This window comes from Anolis carolinensis, chromosome 3 (genome assembly GCF_035594765.1).
Source record: "Anolis carolinensis isolate JA03-04 chromosome 3, rAnoCar3.1.pri, whole genome shotgun sequence".
Lineage (NCBI taxonomy): Eukaryota > Metazoa > Chordata > Lepidosauria > Squamata > Dactyloidae > Anolis > Anolis carolinensis.
Window position 1 is genome coordinate 109,185,113 of NC_085843.1, and position 19,788 is coordinate 109,204,900.

At 38.1% G+C, this 19,788-nt stretch overlaps 1 protein-coding gene across 3 annotated transcripts in view; it reads left to right on the plus strand.

Moving 5' to 3' along the window:
- The window catches only part of ppp2r3b (protein phosphatase 2 regulatory subunit B''beta), a 62,767-nt gene that overhangs the window by 12,739 nt on the left and 30,240 nt on the right, over positions 1-19,788 (plus strand). Inside the window, exon 1 of one of the 3 annotated variants that reach the window (XM_062975332.1) lies at positions 10,133-10,446. The exons of the other annotated variants lie outside the window; for them this stretch is intronic. Coding sequence (XP_062831402.1) covers positions 10,300-10,446 — 147 coding nt within the window. The 5' untranslated portion in view covers positions 10,133-10,299. Of the gene's footprint in view, positions 1-10,132; positions 10,447-19,788 lie in introns of those variants that run through there. 3 annotated transcript variants of the gene reach the window in all.

A 19,788-nucleotide genomic window follows, 5' to 3' on the forward strand; every position in this document is an offset into this window, starting at 1 on the left:
TTTGTTAGCGAGAGATTCCAAGCAAGGAAGAAGAGTGATCACATGTCCACAGAGACTAACAAGGGTATTTCCTTGCATAGAGAATCCTTTTCATTCATTCTATGGACAATCTATATATATAAAAGAGTGATGGAATCCCGGCAACCAACAAAACAACAAAACTAAACACCCCACAACCTAGAAAATTGACAGCACTACCCCTCATCCATGCCTCTAGGTTGATACAACAAAAAGAAAAGAAAAATACAGTCCTAATTAGAGGTAGAGGAATAATTGTTTTTATCCAATTGCTGCCAGTTAGAAGGCTAAGCTCCGCCCACTTGGTCTCCTAGCAACCCACGTAGCCCAGGGGACAGGCAGAGTTAGGCCTCTTCCACACTGCCAATAAAATACAGATTATCAGATTTTAACTAGATTATATGGCAGTGTAAACTCAAGGCAGCTTTATAACCCATTTATAATCTTATATTATCTGCTTTGAACTGGATTATCTTGACTCCACACTGCCATATAATCCACTTCAGTGCGCATTTTATACAGCTGTGTAGAAGGGGCCTCATATAATCAAATTCTAAGCAGATAATATAAGATTATAAATATACAGTAGAGTCTCACTTATCTAACATAAACAGGCTGGCAGAACATTGGATAAGTGAATATGTTGGATAATAAGAAGGGATTCTGGAAAAGCCGATTAAACATCAAATTAGGTAATTATTATACAAATTAAGTACCAAAACATCATGTTATACAACAAATTTGACAGAAAAAGTAGTTCCATGCGCAGTAATGCTATGTAGTAATTGCTGTATTTACACATTTATCACCAAAATATCACAATGAATATAAAACAATGACTACAAAAACATTGACTACTAAAAGGCAGACTGCGTTGGATAATCCAGAACATTGAATAAGTGAATGTTGAATAAGTGAGAATCTACTGTAATATGAAATAATTACTGTGGTATAATAAAACAGAACAATACAATCTCTAAAATCACAACACTAAATAAAGAACAACACTCTGAAAACAGGGGAATTCCACATAGGAAACAATCAGGGCCAGCTAACACCTCCCAACAAACTATTCCCATCACCAAAGTCTGGCAAATCCTCTGTTTTCTGAGGGCCACAGACAGTAGAAGCACATAAAATATCGCAAAGAACACCACTCTAAAAACAAGGGAATTTCAGACAGGACACAATCAGGGCCAGCTAACACCTCCCAACAAAAAATTCACTCGGGGAGGAAGCAACCAGGCTTTAAAGCTGCAAGGCCATTACATGCTAATAATTTTCTCTAATTGCAGCATTCATACTTGCCTCCAACAGACAAAAAAAACAATCAGAAATATTGTATATTCACAGCCTTTACGAAATAATATCCCCTGATGGCGCAGCGTGTTAAAGCGCTGAGATACTAAACTTCTGGACCGAAACATCGCAGGTTTGAATTGGGGGAGCGGACAGACCCCCTACTATTAGCCCTAGCTTATACCAACCCTAAAGTTCAAAAACATGTAAATGAGAGTAGATGAATAGGTACTGCTCTGGCGGGAAGGTAACGGCACTCCATGCAGTCATGCCACATGACCTTGGAGGTGTCTACGGACAACGCCGGCTCTTTGACTTAGAAATGGAGATGAGCACCAATCCTCAGAGTCAGACACGACTGGACTTAATGTCAGGGGAAAACCTTTACCCTTTACCTTAACTACCACAATTCCTCAATACTTTATTTCCCATACCACCATATTTCACCACAGCAACGCTTGGCTGGGCACAGCTAGTATAACATATTATGAGAAAGTAATAGTATTCTTTGAATGTTTTTAGCAGTGTGACTTTGATGCCTCTTGTTAACTGTGATATAGGAGATATTGGGGTTCCTAGAGATGTGTTATCTCTATATACCGTACTAGCTATGCCCGGCCACGCGTTGCTGTGGCGAAGCCTGGTGATATGGGAAATAAAGTATTGAGCAATTGGTGGTAGTTGGTATATGTCATTTCCAAAAGGTTGTGAATATGCAGTATTTGTGGTTATTCCTTTTTTTTTTTTGTCGTTTGGACGGAAGTATGAATGGTTCAATTAGCTGGAATGATTGGCATGTAATGGCCTTTCAGCCTCAAAGCCTGGGTGATTCCTGAGTGGGGGAATCGTTTGTTGGGATGTGTTAGGTGGCTGTGTTTGTTTCTTGTGTGGAATTCATCTGTTTTCAGAGTGTTGTTCTTTACCTCTTGATGTGGAGGAGTGTGGTGGTGTTGAAAATAAAGTAATGAGGAAGTCGTGGTATATGTGTTATGGTTGTATATATGTAGAGAATGGATAAGATTGTGTGTGATCTTGAGCTCACATCATGTCTAGTGAACTTCCAGTAAGTCCATTAGTAGTTAAAGTCTGAAGGAAGTACGGTTTGATGGTGTAAAGGTATTGAATGGTATTAAAAGTGGTCAAGAAAGGTTTAGCTTAGGTAGGAAGGAGCGAGGGTTAGAAGGTGAAAGGATATTCAATTGTATTTAAGCTGGGTAACAAAGGGTTGCCCTTGGTAGGAAGTAGTCATATGTTGTACGTTGAGCATCTGTTGTACGTTGTATCCATATACAAATGTGTGTATATGTATATAGATTGTTTCTCATATAGAAATAATCTGAAGTTGCCTATATATATTCCATATATGTATGTATCCCACACCTATATATGGTGTATGGTGAGTATGGGTTATCCATATATACCAGTGTGTGTGTGTGTGTGTATACAACCTGCTGTATTATATTATATTATATTATATTATATTATATTATATTATTATTATTATTATTATTATTATATTCCAAAGGTTTATTATTATGATTTAATATTATTATTATATTTGAAAGGTTTATTTTCATTATTACTATGTAATATTATTATATTTAAAAGGTTTATTATTATGATGTAATATTATTATTATATTCCAAAGGATTATTATTATTATTATTATTATTATTCCTCCCAAGAAAGGATTCCCCTAAGTAGGAAGCAGGCAGGGTTTGAAGTTGTAAGGTCATCCAATGGTAATTAATCTGATGGTTAAGTATTATTATTATTATTATTATTATTATTATTATTATTATTATTAGTATGGAGTATTAAAAAGCCTTATTATTATGATAGCATTATAATATTATGGGGTATTTAAAAGCCACCCCTTATACACAATAGAGAGAACAGAATGGCAGAGAAAAGAAACTTTGCACATCCTCAGAGGTTCGCTTTTTGGAAACTGTTGGGAGAAAAACAGGAGGAAAGTATATTGCCTATTTATTGACTGATTAATGTATTGTTTTATGATTGTTATTTAATATCGATTGGAGTGAAGTCACTTGAGCCACGAGGTGCTGGTTTTGTATAACCCAAGGTTGTCTGTTGTATAACCAAAGGAGGAAGAATGGAAGTTTTCCATCCAGTAGCTAAGGAAACGTTGTAAACTCTCCCTGCCATTGGGGAAGAGGCATGGCAAAGCATGATGGGAACTGTAGTTTCCCCAGAATAGAGGCTGGCTCTTAAAGGAGCCTTTGAGATTCACAGCAGTTGAGAACATTTGAAAGTTTTGGAAAGGAGTACTAAAAGGAAGACAGTAAGGCAGAAGGAAGGGAGAGAGGGAGGGGGTGTGCGGAGAAAAGGGAGAAGAAAATGATTTTGAGGCGGAAGGTGCTGCTGGTGGTGGTTCTTCCCTTCTTCCCTCAGGAATCTCGCCTCGAATCGGGAGGTAGGCGGAGGAAGGAGAGAGGGGGAGAGAAAGGAAGCCATAGTGTCTGGAAGAGGAAAAGGTGGCTGACGAAGAAGCCGCTGAATGGAGGCTCTCCGTTTTTCGGTTTTTTTACCTCGGAGGCCTGGAGAGAAGGAGGAGGATAGAGTGTTCCGTTGGGGGGAAGGTGGTGGAGGGAAGGATTGGCGAGGAGGAGGTGCCGGAGGAGGGAGAAGTTGAGCGTGTGGGCGAGGGGAATGTGTGTGTGCGCGCGCGGGGGAAGCGTTTCTAGGATTGTGTGTTGGCGCAGGCGCACATGGTCTGTTGTGGTTTTTGGCCCTGTGATTGTTGTTTGTGTGATATTTTGTTGTTTCGTACTGGAGGCGGGGATGATGGATTGCGTTGCCAATTTTCGAGTTTGGGGGGCCTGTAGATTTGTTGTTTTGTGCATCGCCGTGATGCCATCACTCTTTTATATATATAGATATACTTGAAGATAAGCCGAGTTTTTCAGCCCTTTTTGTGAGCTGAAAAAGCCTCCCTCGGCTTATAATCAGGTCAAGGTCAAGCCGGCAGTGGAGCCTGGAGGCTGTTGCTTGCAATATATGATATATTTATCTCTCATCTTACACTCCCTTATCAGTGTTTACTTTTCCAAAGCCTCCCTCGTTCTTAACCAAGGGAATGTTTTGAAAAGGGAAAGAAGCCCTTGCATGTCAGGAAGAAAAATGTATATAATCTTATAAAAGCATTTCCCCCTGAAATATTTGTTAATATCTCCTACAGATATATAAGCATTTCCCCCTGCAAGCCTTTGCAATCCCTATGTACCTTTATATTTGTATCTATCTACATTAATTTTATATATGAATTTTCACCTCACACGTTTGCAAGTCTTTGCAAATCCTATACAGATATAATTATCTATATACAGAGAGATGTGTAGATAGATATATATGAATATAGATATATAGGGCTTGCAAATATTGTAGGGACAATGCACACACACATATAGAGATTTCTAGATAGATATAAACATATAGGGCTTGCAAATATTGCAGTAGGGAAACGCACATACATAGAGAGAGGATTTGCAAACATTTCAGTGGGAAATGCATATGTGAAATTAGTATATATATTTACAGATTTATATCTAGCTCTGCATTGTTTATGTAGGCATTGAATGTTTGCCTGTTACTATGTTGTAAGCTGGCCTGAGTCCCCATGGGGAGATAGGACAGGGTACAAATGAAGTTGTTGTTGTTGTTAATAATAATAATAATAATAATAATAATGTTATTGTTAATGTTTAATATTGTTTTTGTTGACCCTACTTTTCCACTTACAGAGCTAGTTTACTGTTTTTCTTTGAAATACGGTAAATATTCAAAAACTTTTAACCTACTGGTGCCTCAAAATAATTTCATTGGGATCTAGTTTCATTTTGAAATTTACCAGTAGCCGCTGCATTTCCCACCCTCGGCTTATACTCGAGTCAATACGTTTCCCCAGTTTTTTGTGGTAAAATTAGGTGCCTTGGCTTATATTAGGGGTGGCTTATACTCAAGTATATACGGTATGTATCTCTATGCCCCTGGTGGCTCAGCGTGTTAAAGCGCTGAGCTGCTGAACTTGCGGACCAAAAGGTTGCAGGGAGCAGAGTGAGCACTCGCTGTTAGCCCCAGCTTCTGCCAGCCTAGCAGTTCGAAAACATGCAAATGTGAATAGGTCAATACGTACCACTCCAGCAGGAAGGTAACGCCACTCCATGCAGTCATGCTGGCCCCATGACCTTGGAAGTGTCTACGGACAACTCTGGCTCTTCAGCTTAGAAATAGAGATGAGCACCAACCCCCAGAGTCAGACACAACTGGACTTAATGTCAGGGGAAAACCTTTACCTTTACCTTAGAGATGTGTTTCCCTTCGGGAAATACTTGGATATTTGCAAAGTGCTGATATATGGCAGTAAGACTTACCTGTAGTAAATTATGAAGTAATTTTTCACACTACTTTTGAAAATTAGAAGTCTGACTGGGATTTTTTAGGGAGAAAGTAGAAGATGAAAATTCAGCCTCTTGAGAACTTATGCACCTCTCACACTTGTCAGCCAATGCTCTCCTACAAACACCTTAGCATGGGTTTGGGATTTTTGGTTTTCTAAGAACATACAATTTTGCTCTGCTTTGTATCTCAAGTATCTTAACGGTATTACAGGGCTCAATGTTGGACTTGAACAAAAAATGTACCTTGATTATTTTTTTCTTCTAAAATACTGCAATTATTCAGATTCTTGGTGTTTATAGAAAAAACAGAATATAACCCACAAGAAACTCTTCTGAACCTATAATTAAAGTAAGATTACTGACTTGAAATGTTGAAGGTCAAAACTAAGCAAGCATTTTACAGTGCAATCATAGGCTTTTCTGTTCATAAGGTCTCGTTAAGTTCACTTGAACGTCTAAGGGAACTTCTAAGATTGTGGCAAGGAAAGGCAAACTTGCTTTTTGAAATTTGAGTCACTGTGTAGTGTAGTGGTTTGTGCATTGGAGTACAATTCTGGGGACCAGGGTTGGAATCTACACTCAGTGATTGAAGTCCACTGGATGAACTTGGGCAAGTCATATTCTTTCAGCTTCAAAAGAAGGGAAAGGCAAAACCCCTCTGAATAAATTCTGCCAATAAAACCTGTGATAGGTTTACTTTAGCATTGCCACGCCATAGGTCAGAAACCACTTGAAGGCACACAATGACAACTTTGAGACTAAAGTCTCTGGCAACATCTTTGCCAACTGCTTGCTAGCAGGATGAAATACAGAAGGAGAAGCATTTTCTTTCCCTCCTCCTCGTTTTAGAGCATACTGTTTCTGTCACTTTTCTAGCAAGAGAGTGGGTTTGTTTGGTTTGTTTTTTTTTTTACAATATCCCCAAGATTGCTTGGGCAAATTCCAGAAATTACTATTAGTTCACCCACATAATGCACCCAGTTTGCCCACTTTTACATCTCCTGAACTAAGAGTTCCTACATCTACAACAGTGGTTCTCAGCCTGGGATCCCCAGATGTTTTTGGCCCACAACCCCCATAAAACCCAGCCAGTTTACCAGCTGTTAGAATTTCTGGGAGTTGAAGGCCAAAAAAAATCTGGGGACCCCAGGTTGCGAATCGCTGATATACAAGAACTTTCTCCAGAACCACGAACACAGGATCTGAAGCTTGAGCTCTCTTGGTTGGTCTCAGACTTCAGAGGTTTGATCGTCCTTTGGCCCCTGACCACAGTGGTTTCTCAAAATATCTTTATTTGGAAGTTTTGGTTTAAAGTATGTAAAATACATATTTGAAATGATTCAAGTATTTGCTTAAATACATCAGATCCCATCTGATCTTGGAATCTAAGCAGGGTCAGCCCTGGTTTGTTCTCTGGATGGGGGACTGTAAATGAGTGCTATAGGATGTATTTCAGAGGTAGAAACTTCCAAAAACCCCTCTAAGTATTTCTTCCTAAGATACCCAGTGAAATCCATGGAGGCTCCTAAGTCAGCAGGTGATTTGAAGGCATATAAAGAAAATTGCAAGATGTAACTTATGAAAAGGTACTTCTCAAACATTTTCTTTGTGTTAAATTGGATTTTTGTCTTTAACGTGTTATCTAATGTTACATTTCCCTACAATCATCTCAATTAGGAGTTAGGATGGATTAGCAGTTTGTAATGGGATAGGCTGTATCACTCAGAACATGGATTTGAAACTTAACAAAAACTTAGCATTTATGTTGTGCATTAAATACACCAGGATGGAATGTTTAAGAATGTATCCATTAACTGCACAATTACAGACCTTTGTTATCATTTTAACTCCATATGATTTGTAGCTTGGTGAACTACTTCATATTTTCTAGTGCACTTTCTGCAAGTACAGCAGTAGATCTCTGTGGCACTGCCTTCTTGGAGCGTTAATGCTATTTTCCCTTGCAAAACCACCCCAACTGGGCAGTTTCCTAAGTACCCAAAGCTCAAAGAGCTTTGCTGTCGGAGAGGTGGGATACTCTCACTGACTTGCAGTCGCACAAACACATGGCTGCTTGCCTGGCAGATATTCCTTCCATTCCAGAGGACATGATAGTAATCCTTCTGATCTCCCAACAGCTGCCCAGGTCATAGACACAGTTATGAAGGAGAGGAAGCAAAGAAGTGACAGATACTATTTTCTCATGTTCCTTTTTAGTATCTCTGTCAGCTCTGGATCATTTCTGCTATTTATTGAATGTTACTCCCTCAGCACATGGTGGGGTGGGGTATGTGTGTAGGGGTGGGGCAAAAAAATCTTATGCTAGTCCTGTTCCCAGTATTTACATTTGCTCTCTAATATAAGACTCTCACTTGGAAGCAGACTTTCAGGAATGCAAACAAACCTCCCACTTTGGTTTAAAAGACTTCTGGATTTTAAGTCCTTCCTCAAAGTAAAAGAAGAGTGTCTAAACATAAAAGAATGAAGCTATCTTATGCCAGGACCTGAGGGTTGAAAAGAAAGGCCAAATGAGTCAAAACCATATAATTTCAGTCTAGGCTTTGACAGTGTTGGTATACCTGCACGGCATACACGTTCACATATGTTTGTACACAAATTCATCATCACCTGTGTGCAAAAGCTGTTCTACAGATTTTTTCCCCTTTTCTTTCATTACTACAATGTTTAAAGTCATACTTAGTACAACAACATATCTTGTATTTCCATTATTTTTCACACAACTCCAACCCAATTTGTATATTGGACTGTCCAAAGAGGATTCACTCCATGCACATTATGAAGAGGACTGTGCCCATGAGAAGTTATGTTAGAGAGGTCATCTTCCCAGTGTCAAAGGTGATAAGAGATTCCTTTAGGTCTATTTGTACTATAATTTGTAATACATATTGAGAGGGAGGGAGAGAGTGCATAATGTAGTGGTTTGAGTAGGACACTCAAATATTCTCTCATTCATGGAAAGCCATGTCAATGGAAGGCAGCTGCCACGGAACAAATTGTGCCAGTTTGCCTTCAGATCACCATGAACCTGAGATAATTTGAATTCTCATAAAAACAGTGAAAGCCAAAGCAGACACCTCAATTCAGGGACAGTAGTTTCCAAGTACTGTTTTCTAAGTTCTTTGGTGATAGCCACCAATATTATTGAGACAGATGTGATCATGAGCCATTTTATGATCTTAATATAATTGTAAGTGTGAGATTGGGTGTGCTAAAATACATCGAGCCCTTCTGTCATTTTGGGTTTTGTGACAATTTGAGAAAATAGGTAGAAATATTAAACACAAGATTGTATAACTACCTCCTTATGATAGTGTAGTGTCTGTTCATGCCTCATTGGTGCCTTCTCATTCATTGACTTTACAGCTTTATTCCCCCTATGAACTTAAATAATACTGTCCCTGCGCCCACCCCCCGCATCATTGTACACATTTTGTTTTGATTTTGTTTTCATTACTCTGTCTATATCCCAACATGCAGTGGGAATTACAGACACTTGCTCTTAAAAATTCTACATTCTTTTTCTCTTCCTTAGATATACAGCAATAAATTCTTGATATGCTGCTCATTGTTGGATGAACAACAAAGTAATGTGGCAAAGTGATCTCTGGTTGACATCTTAGGCTAACAGTTCTAACCATAGCTTTATAACGAAACTTTCTGTACAGCATTCTACACATCTATTTATACATATTAGGTTTATGTCCTGCCTTTCTTAGAGAGAGAAAAAATGGACTCAAGATAGATAACAGTCCAGTCAACCCTCCACATTTGTTGGTATTAGGGATGCAGGGCTTTCATGAAAGTAAAAAACTACAGATAAAGTAATTGTTATTTTTTAACTTGAGCGAACACTTCACTTAAGAATTTCTAGGTTCTCCAGGACAGCTCTGCGGTCAACTTCTGCTGGAAGCTGACCATAGAAGCACACTGAAGGACCTAGAAATTCCTACAGAGAACATTTTAATCAAACCCATTGATAATCAGTTCCCCAAAAGTCAAACTACAAATGTGGAGGACCAACTGTATTAAACACATCAATCTAAATAAAATTAATTTAAAGTTGTTTTTGGGTTCTTTTGAGGCAGAAAACTCTTTGAAAGGATTTGTAAGTTCAAAAGAAAATTCTTAAATAAGATGCTTTGAGCAGTAAGTGGCTTGTGACAAAAGGAAAGGAAAACAACTATATTGTGCATTTTCATGTTCCTCCCTGCTTGGTTTTACTAAATTGAATGTTTCTTTTGCTGGTAGTTTAAATGCCCTTTTCATACCGGGCTTGTGTCTTTTCTGAATTATACCATACCACTCATTAGGACACTGGAATGCATGGAGTAAGGGGCCGGCTCCCAAAGTGATTTCTCAGTCAGTGTTTGCCATTGCAGTCAAGTTCCCTTTTAATGTATGGAGCAGGCGAAGTTGAACTGGCTCTCAGAATAACACTGAAGGAAAACGCAGCTGCTGCTTTAAGTGGCAGTGTGTGATAATAGGACTCGGCTGTTTACTGGGATTCAAGTGCCTAGACTGGTGCGCACACAAGCGTTATATGAAATCTGAAAGCATGAGGATAAAGGAGATTTCTTTACGGCAAGATCCTGACTTACGAAAGGAATTGGCATTGCTAGCTCGAGGATGTGATTTTGTACTTCCTTCCAGATTCAAAAAGAGGCTGAAAGCTTTCCAGCAAGTCCAGGTTTGTTTACTGTTACATATTTGACTGCAATGTTTATGTGTGGAATTTTTTCATGGCAGAAAATGTTCATGCTGATTGAGTGAAAACTATCCAGATGGAATAGTCTGCTATTTGAACTCAGAAATTTTTGAAAACTCAGCATGATTTTATTGGGATAGCATGAAAGTAGAAGCACATGTGACTAAACAAGCTTACTTGGAGGACTAGTTTGTTCTTACTGTTATTGTTAATGCTATCTTTGGAGTATGCTCTTTGTTTACATTATTTATATGAAAGGGAGATGAAAAACTATATAACTTGGTCCAAATATGGGTGTTCTTTTTTTAGCCTTTGGATTGTGCAACTGCAGTTTATAATACTGTAAACAGTTAAGGGTTATATTGCCTCTTTCATCTATCCTGAACATCGTGCATTATGTGTAACTATTTCTTTAACTATTATTATGGTTTGTTTCAAAGGAATTACTGAATATCAGTTTTCAACTTCAAAAACGTATGCCCATATAATTATTTTCTGACGCATATTAAGGGGGGGAAACTAGCAATCTAACATGTTTACTTTGAGATCTAACGTGTGGACAAAACATTATGAATAAGTAGGTGAAAGCATATTCAAACAAGATTAGAGAGATGCCTTAGATTTTCTTTTCTTGATTTTGCCTTGACTTCAACAAGACTGCAGTCCGTGACTGACTACTGGATTAATAATGTCTGTATTCATCAATAGTGCTACCTTCTCTAATTTTTTCACCACTTGTTTATGTGGTTTCTCTTTCTCTCACACACATACACCCCCAACCCTCTTCTCCTCATGGATATCCATTAAAGTATTAGCCTGCTTAAAGTTATCTTAATATTAATGTTAGTCTGTTTAAAGTGGCAATTTAACTAGTAGTTTAGCTTTCCTGTTACAATACTATGCACATCTTTAAGGTACGGATGATGCAACAAGTAATGTTAACATAAGGATAGGAACTATAGCACCAAGGTTGTGCTAAGCATTATATTGTTGCCTTTCAAGATGCAGCAGTGGCAATTCTCTTAGTTGATTTCCCAGTTGGTTCATGTGTGGTAGAGAAATGCCAAATATTCTCTCAGCCCTGTTGATATTAAGGGGTAAAATTTGGTACAGAACTTTGGAAATCATAAGCAAGAAAGACATAACTGGGGGGATGCTGCTGTTGTCATTCACCTTTATATCTTAAAGAAAGTAAAATCATCCAGTGGTTGTGAATTTGTATTTATATCACAATAGATACTCCAAGAAATACTGGGGGAAATACAGATTCCTCTGCAGCTGTGATGAATAGAAGGAGCCTTTCCACAATCCTTTATCTCTTCCGCTGGCACCAGAAGACCAGTGAAGAGAAGGCATGCAGTGAATTCTAGCTGGGAGCAGAATCCATCATAGTGTTCTCTGAGTGAGAATACGACACACTCATCACTTCCGGCATAATCCATAACTTACCCTCCTTACCATGATTTCTAGCTAATTGCTTGCAGGGGTGCATTGAGACACTTTTCATTGGATATGGTACAGGGAGGCAGAAGAGTTGAGTCATCTATAAAAGAGATTTAAGTGCAGGGGGGAAAAATCATCTCAGGAGGCAGAACTGTCATCTGGAGAGCAGTGCTCTCATTCCTCCTCCTGTTAGTAAATCCGTGACTACTTACAGGATAAAGTATGTGAGAAGTGTCTGTGGAATATTTTTTTAAAAAACATGATGTTCCACTCTGTACAGTTGGATTTGTGGGTTTAACTTCTGCGTGTTGCATATTTGATTAATCTGGTGTCTCTAGGATTAATCTAGGTGTCTCTAGGTCCTCCAGTGTCACAATGTGGTCAACCTCCAGCAGTGGTTGACCATTAGAGTCATACTGGAGGATCTAGAACAGTCGTTCCCAACCTTTGATCCTCCAGGTGTTTTCGACTTCAACTCCCAGAAATCCCAGCCAGCTTACCAACTGTTAGGAATCGTTGGGGCTGAAGTCCAAAACACCTGGAGGACCAAAGGTTGGGAATCACTGATCTAGAGGTTCTTAAAGAGTTGTTTTCTCGGATTTTTAAAAAGTTAGTTTTTATTTGTGGGTTTTCCACTTTCACAGTGGTCCTGTGTCCCTAACCTCCACAAAAGGAGTGGGGGATTATCTATATTTCTCTTGCACACTCTTGCATGCACATAAATCCTATTGAGAGACAGGAGGAATGGCAGGCTGATTGACTTCTGGCTGCTCCTAGAAATCATGGTCTAAAATGTGTGAACAGGAAAGGAACCCTTCTTGCAGTCGAACATTCCTTCCCACTTGTGACAGGGTTCCTCTGTGCTGAAATACTAGCCAATGTTATGAGATAATCTTCATGCCTCAGACAAATCTTACATGTAAAAGTATCCTATTTTTACATATTGCTAAGATAGAGAGAGGGTGCTGGCTTGTTGTATACTGGGCAATGGTACCTTCTGCTTTAGTAAAACCTCTTTTGAAGGAAATGTATATTGGAAGTACGTGTTATTTCATTGCAGGTTTTTTAAAGTTTCAGTTTTCGTCATCTTAGTAGGCAGTCATTTTTTTGCTTATAGCACATTTGGACCCTATAAAATATTCAAAGACTTCATGGCAGTGAATGTTTCCCTCTCATATGCTAATGAAAGGCTACTTTTGGTTCAGAATGTACTGGTGATTAAAATGGTCTGCATCTATCTTTGAACATTTTTTATAAATGTTTTGTGCTACTTTTATTTGTTCTATAATCTAGGGGTCAGTTGACTCGAGGCTCCTGGGATCTAGTTGAATTTTCAGTAGCTTCTGAAGACTTTCCAACAGATGTAAATGTTAAAACTTTACTCAGCAGGCAGGTAATAAGGAACAGAGGCGGTCTGTTTGTAGTAGCAGGAGTGAGATTACAAATCTTATACAAATCCATTTGTTATCCCTGCCCCAGGTTCCTGTGTTTTAGCAGCTAGCAGATCAGTTGAATTAAGGTTTTTCTATTAAACAGTTGTGAGTGAGAAACACCTGTCAACCTACTGTGGATTACAAGGAGTCCCAATCTGCTATCTGCCTGATTCGCTTTTCGGCCAGTTTTTTTTTTTTTAATTCCTTCTCAATTTGCTTCAGGCTTCATTCTCCAGTAGTCTGAGCCAGCTTAGTCAATGACCTCCAAGTACAGTGGTGTAACAGGGTTATGCCAGGGTTGTGTCAGCATTAAGATTCAAACCAGTGGTTGGATACTGATGTAAACTCTGCCTACTTGAATTGTATGGGATGTTTTTAATCAGAAAGGTGTAAAATCTGTTGTCATATTGAGAAGCCTCTCACTTCACTACATCCCCAGATTGTACATGGCTCAAACATTTTGACCATGTAGTTAAATTCAATTTAAAAACAATTTTCTGAAGGAATTTTGTCTGAAAACAAGCAAATTTTAATATGTCCATAGAAACGTGAGAAATTAGGAAAATGATTTCAGTGTAATTGCTGTTTCTAAAAGATGTTCTTTATGTACTGTGTAAGACACAAAGATTTGCTTATGTAGTTATTAAAATACATTTTATCATGTATCCGTGTTGAAATCACTATGGCCAATAGTACTTCAGTGACATAAATGTGTGGAAGAAGCAGAGAGTGGTTTTACAAGCATATTGTGAGATTGAATGCCTATTCTGATCCCTTCAAACCATGGTTGTTTTCTCCAGGCTTGGATTCAAAAGCCACATATGGTATAATGTTCCACATTCACAGCAGCACTTTCTGAGTCCCATCTTCCCCTTGCAATCACTTGTGTGCCCTTCTCCACCTTCCCAAGAGTTGCTCCTGACAGTCAGGAGACATTCTGATAGAGTCCAAGTGGCTGTAACCAGAAAGGAGAATCAGCAAGTTCACATTCCACAGCTGCCTCTCATGCTTGTGGAAGCGCTCCGTTTACACTTGGGGTTCTGTAAATTCACACTAATGCCTAGAAAGAATCAGATTTAACATTACACTTGCCTCTCAATACAATCTGACTAATATATAACAATATATGCATCACTTGATTGTGAGCCAGTCCCTCTCCCAGCACAGGGTACGATGAGACATATTCTACTCTGTTCATTCTTCATCTATGGGTTTTTTTTGCAGCATGGAAATAAGGGTATCTTTGTTTCAAAAGATATCACGGCAAACAAACATCTTTGTACCCTAACAAGAGCTAGAAAATTCATCTTTTTATGGCACTTTACAAGATCATGTTCAATATTATGTTTGCCAACAAATGTAAACAAACCCTTTACAATAATAGATGAAAAATGAGCTTATATCTTAGTTGCTGCACTTCCAAAGCAGCGTATATATGATTTGAGATTGGAATATTATATTATGCAGCTACAAAGCCCTTCACTGTTTCTTTTCTGGTATCAGCATTGAAACAGAACTGCTAAACTGTACAGGTTTTTTCCCCTATTCAAAAGAGTTGGGGCAAAACGTGGTTGATTTGTGAAGTATTGTCACATAACAAACTCACTGCACTCCTCCAATGAAACATTAAAGGCAAACTGTGGCACGCATTGCTCATAGCTTTTCTGAATTTTGTTGAACAAATTTGTCAGCATATAGCTATTTTAACAACCTGAAAGTATATACTGAAAGGCTTATTATGTGCTGATAGCAGTGTTTGTGTTTTCCAAACAGCTGGTGGTGTCCTTTAGCTGTCACATGCGTAATACATAAAAAGCAAACTACTGATGTAAAGAGGGGAATGCTAAATATAATCAACATTTTTCCAAATCCAAACACTTAATAAATTATCTTGTTTGTTGTCAACTTCGCCGTGGTAGAAAATAATTGCTGATTACAAGTTTAAATTAGATGCTTTGTTGTTGCAATCTTGATTTCATTCCATGTTTTCATGAATTGGCATATAGTTTTGCAAAATTTACTTTTGTTTTTATTGTAGAAGGTTATTTGCAAAGCTGTATATATTATATAAAATAATATACAAACCAAAATTCTTCAGTAGGCTAAGCAAAACTCAGGAAGCTTCATAAATTATGTTCTTAGGCAACAAACCATGAAGGCTAATGATGTTCTAACATCTGACCACTAGAAACACATCCTCCCAATGCCCCCCTTTCCTCCTTAGCCTCAGGGACCTTGAGCCCATGTGGCTATTTCCTATCAGGTCTTCAGATGTTTTAAACACTAATTGTTAAGTGTTTTTAAAATTAATGCTGAGTCTTTTAGGATAGTATTATTTCACCAGCCATTCCTCTGCACTACAGCCAATTTTTTTGCACATTTGGTAGACTGTAGAACTTCATACTAAAAGTTAGTTTAATCGAGTCAACCCTTGTCAGTGAAATATATGTTGTAGAGACATAGCAACCTGCCAACGTATTGATTTTTCCAGAAGGCAATCCTATGTGTATGTACTGCACTATAGAAAAAACAAAATGGCAGCCAAACATGGAGCGCCTACACAGGCTGTCACTTCGGACATCAGTATTTGTTTAAGGATGCCTTGTGTTGGTGCTGCCAAGTTTATTTGTATACTGATATTGCTCTGTAAAACTAAGAAGAATTAAAGCATCAAATGCTGTCTATACATAAATATGACACCTCAGATTTTTGCATGTACAGATTCAAGTACGATGTTGTAGAAAAGTTACAGTGATGGTGCCGTTCCACAAAAATGTGTCGAGTGCTAAGATATGTCCCACACTTAGAAAGTAAATATAAGTTCAGTTTCACAGAGCAGTACTCCTGTTGTTACCACTCTTTCGATATTGACCACTGGTGCCAGGCTGTCTGTTTAAGTTGCCCCTCCAGAGGCTGCCTTGCAGTGGCAGCAATTAGTGCATCATTGTTTGGACAAGAGCACTGAACGTATTTAACAAGATTTGCTTGAACAGATGTTTTGATTACCCTCAAAATCCCAAGGCATTGCTGTGTGTATAACCAGTAAGTGTGTATGTTTGTCTGAAAGGGGTAAGTCCAACAATATAAGACCATTGGTTCTATCAGAACTGCTTCCAAAGCTACAATGGAATAGATGGTCCTTGGGACCTTCCAGGTGAGGAGCTAGCCCTGGACACATTACAGTTGTGGAGAATGTCCTGTTTATATATAAACTCACTTTAGCTTGCCTGGAGAGATTAATCTTGTTCAGTCCCCATAAATATCTGGTGGTATGCCAGAAAAAGCAGCTGAAAGATAAAAGTTGTAAATCTTAACTCTACAGTGTAAATCTACATTTTTCCAAAAAATGTGATGCGATGTTGAACTTATGGTCCCATGGTCACTCTTAGATCACTTCCTCCTGGAAGATTACGTACATTTGTGCTTTTTATTTTATTTTATTTTTTAATTCTTGCTCTGGCCATATTGAAAACAGTAAGACTAGAGAGAACAATATCAAAAAAATATTTGATCAGATTTGATAGTTCTTGGGAGATGTATTCCATGTGTACTAATAGCATACCACTGCATTACAATCTCATATTACAATAAGTCCCAAAAATGTTTTGGCAATGATGCCCTGTTAAAGGCAGTTATATTTATTTAAATCCACATGGCATCAAAACATTATTACAAATCAAATATTCAACTCCGCAGTGTCTTTAAACTTATAAATCAATATTAAGGCAATATTAGGCAGACTAACTTCATTACAAGAAGTAGTAATTAGCAAAATGACTCTTCAGTCAGTTTCTCAAAATAGCAATCTCATAATATTTACTCAAAATAAAACATCTTTGGGTTCTATAGGACTTTCTCCTGATAAATTATAGCTTTGGCCTGACAGATAATGACAAAACATATCAAAAGTCCCTTATATAAAGTGGCAAAAGTGTTACATTTGGGGTTTTTCTTTGTGTGGCAGGGGGATATTTTCAAGCTGTACATGGTTGATTGCATGGACCCAGAATCTCTGGATACAAAGGACCAATTGTATTTCTTGCCTAAGAAAACACCATAAAATTCATGGGGGTGCCATAAGCATACAGGCAAGTTGAAGGCACACACACACACTAACTTGAGGGTAACATATTTTCCTCAGTTTTCTGTAGTTCAGTGAAACTGTTTCTACACTGCCAGCAGGATATTATTAAAAATGGATTTGTTTGTTGTTGTGTGACTTCAAGTCACTTCCAAACTCTGGTGACCATAAGGTGAACCTATCACAGGTTTTTCCAGTAAGATTTATTTGGTGTGGGATTGCCATTGCCTTCCCCTGTGGCTGAGGGAGTGTGACTTACAGGCTTCCATGACCCAGCAAGGATTTAAACTCTTGCATCTCAGATTCCTTGTCCAACACTCAACGTTCTTGGACAGCAATGGCTCCCAAAGTGACCCATTTAAGGTAGAATTGGGTGCCAAACGTATTATTGCCCCAACCTTATTTTCAATCTTCATACCTATTATACTACACCTTGTTGATTTCTACACCACTGGTGTAGAAATCTCCTTTCGAACAGATGGCAAGCTATTACCTTAGCAGATTGAAAGCCAAAACCAAGGTCACAACAATGTCTGTTATAGAACTCCAATATGCTGATGATAATGTAGTTTGTTCTCATTCAGAAAAAACCTATAAGCAGAAGCATACAAAAAGCTTGGTCTCTCATTGTACTTTGAGAAAACCAAATTGCTCTATCAGCAGGCACCAACCAATCTCTCTTCAAGGCCAGAAATACAGCTTAATGGTGTAACGTTAGAAAATGTTGACCATTTCCGCTACCTTGGCAGCCACCTCTCCACAAAAGTCAACAATAATACCAAAATACAACACTGCGAGTGTAGCTTTAAAAAAAATAAAGCAGAGGGTGTTTCAGGATCAGGACATTCATAAGGATAACAAGATGCTTGATTATAAAGCTATTATCCCTCCAACCCTGTTATACGCCTGCAAAACGCGGACCATCTACAAACATCACTCTCAACTTCTGGAATGGTTTCATCAGTGATATCTCCAAAAAAAATCCTGCAAACCTCTTGGGAAGATAGGCAGACAAATGTCAACATCCTGGAAGAAGCAAAGACCACCAGCATTAAAGTGATGATCCTCCACCATCAACTTTGCTGAACTGGCCACGTTGTTCAAATCACTATCTCTGAAAGCAGTTATACTCTCAAGAACGGAAAACAAAATGTTGGTGGACAGGAGAAGAGATTTAAAGATGGGCTTAAAGCTGACCTTAAAAACTGTGGTATAGACACCGAGAACTAGGAAGCCCTGTCCCTCCAGTGTTCTAACAGGAGATCAGCTGTTACCAAAAGGGATGTAGAATTCAAAGAGGAACGTATAGAAATGTATCAAGAGAAGGTGCATAATGACAACCCTTGTCAGGACAACCTTCCATCTGACTCTAGGAAGGTAATCATACTCAGCCGCGAGTAATAGCCTATGATAGGGTAAACAGATTTACTCAGAAACTATTTTTAACCCCCTACCAAAAGAATTAGTCACAGTTCCGCTTCATACAAAATTTATGAATTCTGGGGCTGTAAGATCAGCTCATTCATCATAGGGAATTTTCTCATTTTAAATTATTTCACAATTACCAATTAGATAACCCCACTCTGGATATCTCCCACAGAAGCAAAACATAAAAGAGAATTCTGGTCGGAAAATTGGCTTATTTATCAACAAATACTAAAAAAAGGGGGGGGGGAAAGATAATGATGAATTGGCAATAAAGACACATGAAGAAATTAAACAAGAATATCAAAAAATAACATGGTTCCAATATTATCAAATACTACAATGTTATAAAGAAGATGCCGAAATAGGTTTCAGCCAACACTTAGGAACTTGGGAATTAATTATGCAAAAGGAGAAAAAAATTATTAAGATATTATACCAAATGTTATTACAATGGACGACAGAAGAAGAGCAGATTAAAGACTGTTAAGTTAAATGGGCCAAAGATCTCGGGCATAATATAAACTTAAATCAGTGGGAAGAAATATGGAACAAAAAACTAAAATTTACTGTAGCAACCGAGATACGAGAGAATTGGTACAAAATGCAATTCAGGTGGTATTATACCCCAGTCAAAATAGCCAAATCTAACAGATGGATATCCAATAAATGCTGGAAATGTGATAAAGAAATAGGAACCTTTTACCACCAATGGTGGAAGTGTAAAAATATTAATAGGTACTGGGGAAAAATACATCAAATAACACAAAAAATACTACAAATCAAGTTCCCATTAAAACTGGAAATGTATCTATTAGGTATAACAAGTCGGATATTGAAGGAAAATGAAGATATGAAAATGAAGTTTTTCTTAATGAGCTCGGCTGCAAGACTAGTTCTAGCCAAAGTTTGGAAACAAAAAAATGTACCCACTACAGATGA